The sequence below is a fragment of the Rhincodon typus genome, chromosome 45 (genome assembly GCF_021869965.1).
Source record: "Rhincodon typus isolate 14 chromosome 45, sRhiTyp1.1, whole genome shotgun sequence".
NCBI lineage: Eukaryota > Metazoa > Chordata > Chondrichthyes > Orectolobiformes > Rhincodontidae > Rhincodon > Rhincodon typus.
Window position 1 is genome coordinate 6,748,804 of NC_063376.1, and position 1,143 is coordinate 6,749,946.

Sequence of the window (1,143 nt, forward strand, 5' to 3'; positions counted from 1 at the left end):
GGAGGGTGGGGGGGGCGGGGTTGATGAGTTTGCCCCCTGAGACGCCGCGTGGAACGAGAGACGGCGGCCTTGGGACTCAGGCCGTCCCCGCCAATGGGGGAGTTACTCACCATGCGGCCATTTGGTAACCTCCACTCCCCTCGCCTCACCACCCCGAAGGATCCGTTCCCCAGCCGTTCGCACAGCTGCAGGTCCCTGTCGTTGATCAGACACTTCGGGGCGGCCTCAGGCTCCGCCAACGACGAAGAAGGGCCACTCGCGAAGGGAGCCTGGTCATAATAATCGCCACTCCGCACACTGAACATCTGTGAGGACAAAATGGCGGGCATGGTAACGCCGTCACTGACAAAATGGCGGGCATGGCAACGCCGTCACTGACAAAATGGCGGGCATGGCAACGCCGTCACTGACAAAATGGCGGGCATGGCAACGCCGTCACTGACAAAATGGCGGGCATGGCAACGCCGTCACTGACAAAATGGCGGCATAGCAACACCACCTCAGTGAAGATGGGGACATAGCAATCCTATCGCTGTAAAAATGGAGCATCCCAGACGGGAATACCGGGTACAATTTGCAAACGACAGGTTATTGATCTGCGTCATTTTGTGAACTTCAGGATGCTCAGCATGGCCCCTCCCCCAGCAACACAGGGGGCCAAGCTGCTCTGGGTCGCCAGCAGGCTGCTCTTCACGGGATCTTGCTGTGCGTGTGTTACCTTGCTGCGTTTCTGACCAGCCTGCGCTCTGAGCGGGCTGGGAAGTGTTCACATACAGGCTGCACGAGCCTGAGAGACGGTGGGGCTCACGGCTACGCGGTGGAGGGGGGAGGCCACTCGGCCCGCGTACTGCCACCCACGGCCTATCTCAATGCCACATCGTCGTAAAACGAAATGACACGGGGGGCCATTCAGCCCCTCGGACCTGCCCCCCCCCGCCACCTCGGTTTCCTATCTGTTCCCCGACCCCAATCTCTTTTCAACCGAGAACCTAACTCAGCCTCGACTATATTTAATGCCACCCCCCCTCACCGAGAGAAGAAATCCCTCCACCCTCGATGGGAGGACCACCCTCCACTTTGACGCTCCCACCTCGAGAGGCAAAGATTGTCCCAGAAGGCCATGGGGCTGTTGTCCCGATACAC

General features: G+C 59.8%; 1 protein-coding gene across 1 annotated transcript in view; it reads right to left on the reverse strand.

Annotated features, from left to right (window-relative positions):
• LOC125487774 (activated CDC42 kinase 1-like) overlaps window positions 1-1,143 on the reverse strand; it is a 23,082-nt gene that overhangs the window by 4,467 nt on the left and 17,472 nt on the right. The window contains exon 4 of the mRNA XM_048620042.1: window positions 111-305. Coding sequence (XP_048475999.1) covers window positions 111-305 — 195 coding nt within the window. The remainder of the gene's footprint in view (window positions 1-110; window positions 306-1,143) is intronic.